Here is a 4,002-nt window from a genome sequence, read left to right as displayed (position 1 = left end):
CTGCAGGATGAAGATGACCACTGCAACCAAACGCCATTGCTCATATTACCGGAAATTGATTGGACATTGTATCACAAAAGATTCTGGAGCAAGGGAGGAGTCGTGGGTTGTATGTGGGTGTGAATGGGGATACTTTTTGGTATATATTGGAGTACAAATTGGTATCTCTCTCTCTCTATCTCATGAAGGACCATTGATAAGTATACATATATTTGCCTTTGTATTTTTCTCTAATTATAGGACATTGAAGAAGGGTTTTGTTATTTTGAATTATCTTGTTAATATTTTATTTTTCTTGTTATTAAACATTTTGTTATTATTCTTCTAAGTTTAAATTATTACCTATATACAAAGTAATCAGGACTAAAGGGAGAGCAGAAAAACACCTCCAACATTTGGCACCCCAGCGGATCGTGGAAAGAACATTCCACGCAGAATCCAGAAGTTCCCAACTGCTTCATCCATATACCTGATACCGAGGAAGATCCGGTTTAAACACCAGATGAGCAAAACCTCTTCAAGGACACAGACCCAAGGAGAAATATCCTATTGGTGGACAAGAAACATGCTGGTTCGTGGAAACTAAAGGACGCCTGGGATATCAACCTGAAGTCTGTGATACACTGTATCAATAAGTGGACGCACTTATTTGGTAAGCATAAATTCCTTTACTTAGAGTTTTATACATGCATTATATTTTGTTTTGTTGAGTTCAGGCCTGTTTGTTTATTTGTTTAATCATTATTTGTTTGTAAATTGTGCCGGCAAAGTTAGGGTAGCACCCTGTTGATTGAAGTTCTCATAAGATCTAAAGGGTAAAACCAGACATCTCTGAGAGGAAAGTGAGGTAGAGATTAAATTCTAAATCACATGTTAAGGGGAAGTAGCCTTATGCTTCAATAGGAGATCACTCTTGGCCTGGATCTTGGATCTGTAATTGATCAAGTGCATGAGACACTGTCAGTCAGATATAGGTAAAATCACAAAACTGTTGTAGTGATTGCCTGAGGGAAGATTGTACTCAATCTGAGTCCCTGATTAGTGAAGTCATATTCACTGGTTTGTGTATTGTTGTGTCATTAGTTTGTGATTTCTGTTTGGAAAGTTAATACATATATACATATATCTATTTTTTTTTATATCTTGGTCTTCTGTGAGAATAGTTGTAAGTAAAATGGAACTTGTCAATAAGTACATTGAAAAATATGCCTCTGCTCAATTCAATACTTGTACAGATGATGCTTTGACTCATCAATTTAATGACCTAATGAAACAATGTGAAGGGCAGAATGATAATACGAGTAAAGGGTCGAAAAAGAAAGCGAAGAAAGCGAAGTTAGCAAATATTTTGTGCATGTTGTTGAAAATGAAAGGAATTGCAGAGCAAAAGGAATTGCTTTGGTATACAGAGAAAGCTCAATTAAGAGGTAATGTGGATAAAATGGAGCAGGACGTCAGTATGGCTATTGCTAGTGCTGAAAATGGTAGTTGTGAGTATGAAGATCTAAGGGATGAGATGGACAATATGGTTCAACAGAATTGTGAATTGGAAGATAAGCTGGAGGAATATAAGGAGAGATGTAAACTTAGAGAACAGCAAATTTCTTTGCTAGAAGAAAGAGAAGCAAAGTATGAGGATGTCATGGCAATCCTTAGGAACCAATTGCATGATACTAATGTAAAATTAGAGCTTAAGGAACAGTGTATTAGGTCATTGAAATCACAAGATGGTACTAGAGTGAATAACCATAATTGTAATCAAATATGCAGCCCTGATGACCAGAAGGAAAGAGATTGGAAAAGGGGGGAGGAGCAGCCTGTATGTACTGCTGATAGCCTTGAGGGTAACCTAGATCAGAGTTCCTCTCTCTTTACTCCTGAGTCAGGAAGAAACAGACAAATTAGAGAGAATTTGCTTATTAATAGCAGCAATCAAATCCAATGCACCACACTCTCCATACAAGAGAAAACAAACCTATGCCAGGTATTAGGAAAATTTGACACAAGCGCCTCAGCCATTAGTCTTTCCAATAGGTTAGAGGCTGTAGTAACACAATATAATCTCGGTAATAGAGCTGCATGTGCTTTACTTAGAGTATGGCTCCCATCCCAACTGTGTGAAAAGTTGCAGCCCCCGGTAGGATCTCACAAAGGATTGTCTGTAGATCTTGAATCTAATTGGGGAAATGCTAGTGACAGAATGAAGGAATTAAAGAGGGTTATGGGAGGAAGAGATACAAGAGGTACTAATGCCTTAGAAAATGCAAAATTAAATAGAGGAGATGATCCAATTATCTTTTGCAGTGAGTATTTGACATTATATCGTTCTACCTACAACTGCCCTGACATGTCTCCTGATGATAGCAGTTTTCTATATTCAATGGCTAACAAATGTACTTTTGTGGATTATCCGACAAAGGTTGCCTTAAGGAATGCAAATTCATATCAAGCCTTTGTAAATATATTAAAAGATTGGATTCAGGACACAAGTCATGACAACAAGCCACAAAAGAGAATCTCAGAGGTAGTAAGAAATGAAGGCAAAGTAAAGTTTGTTGGGAAATGTTATAAATGTGGATACACAGGTCATACTATGAAAGATTGCAGAAATGGTAGAAAAGTTAACAATAATAGACCTTTTATTGCTAGGAAGCAAAAGCCAGAGACAGATAGTGCAAATAATGGAGGGCAGAGTGTTCCGGAAGTTACATTATATGGCCCACTTCTGGAAGAGCTGAGGAAGATTGGAAAGGCCATGGCAGAAAAGCCGGAGGAATTAAAGACCCCACCTTCAACAAATCCTTATGTAAAACAATAGGGATGTCAGGCCCCGGAATTATCCCTAGTGAGTCAGCTTAGCAGGGATAAGGGTGGGAGACCTCGTATTCAGGGTACGGTAGGGGGCCATCGCACTAACATTTTACTGGATACAGGTGCTGCTGTGAGTGTGACTAATCTGGATTTGACTATAGACCCTGGTGGTAAACACATTTTTCTGAGAGAATTTGGAGGACAATTGGTATCTTCACAACAATCTTTACCAGTATCAGTAAACCTGGGAAACTTATATGTTGAGCATGGGTTGTATCTTTCACCAACACATGAGGGTACCATTATTGGGTCAGATGTTATGAAAGAACATGGACTTATTCTTGATTTGTGCAACTGGATGTTGTGGAAAGGATCACGATATAAAAGTTGTTTAAAAATGGTTACTGACAATTATGGTATTCATTCAATCAAAGGTGCTGAATATTTGGATCCAGCCATGTTATTGAGAACTGACGATGAAATACTGGCTGATATCTTGTGGCAACATAACAATGTGTGGGCAAATTCAAAAACCCAATGTGGGAAAGTATCCAATATGGTGGTAATGGTAGAGGGTCCTGATCCCCCTCCCCAGAGACAGTATAAAATACCACCAGAATCAGTCCCCTACATTAAAAAAATACTAGATGATTTGCTGATTCAAAATGTCATCAGGGAATGCCAATCCACCAACAATGCGCCCTTATGGCCAGTAAAGAAGCCAAATGGTTGGCGTCCGACTTTGGACTACAGAGCTTTAAACAAATGTACCCCTCCCGTCACTAATGTGGTTGCCAAAATGCCTGACATGATGACAGCACTCAAACCCTCCTCCACAGTGTATTCATCTATAGACATCTCAAATGGGTATTTCTCAATTCCTTTACACCCTGATTGTCAATACAAATTTGCATTCACATTTCAGGGGAAACAATTAACATTTTGTCGGTTGCCACAAGGATTCAAGTCTAGTTCTACTTATTTTCATAAGCGTATGATTGAAATTTTGTCACATTTCTCAGAACCCGATTGTATTATACAATATGTGGATGATATTCTACTCCAAACTGACACAAAAGAACAACACTATGAATGGTTGAGGGAGCTGCTGACACTTCTTGAGAAGGCAGGCCTTAAGCTTAATCCTAGCAAAGCCCAATTGATGAAAGAGTCTGTGTCATTTTTGGGGGT

At 38.4% G+C, this 4,002-nt stretch overlaps 1 protein-coding gene across 1 annotated transcript; it reads left to right on the top strand.

The window, feature by feature from the left end:
• Nucleotides 1–1,174: 1,174 nt before the first annotated feature.
• On the top strand, nt 1,175–2,818 carry LOC142289771 (posterior protein-like). The gene has a single exon (XM_075333703.1). The coding sequence runs from the start codon at nt 1,175–1,177 to the stop codon at nt 2,816–2,818; it is 1,644 nt and encodes a 547-aa protein (XP_075189818.1).
• The last annotated feature ends 1,184 nt before the right edge of the window (nt 2,819–4,002 follow it).

This window comes from Anomaloglossus baeobatrachus, chromosome 2, assembly GCF_048569485.1.
Source record: "Anomaloglossus baeobatrachus isolate aAnoBae1 chromosome 2, aAnoBae1.hap1, whole genome shotgun sequence".
Taxonomy (NCBI): Eukaryota; Metazoa; Chordata; class Amphibia; order Anura; family Aromobatidae; genus Anomaloglossus; species Anomaloglossus baeobatrachus.
The sequence above is the reverse complement of the archived record's forward strand: the minus strand, read 5'-3'. Positions and strand labels throughout refer to the sequence as shown.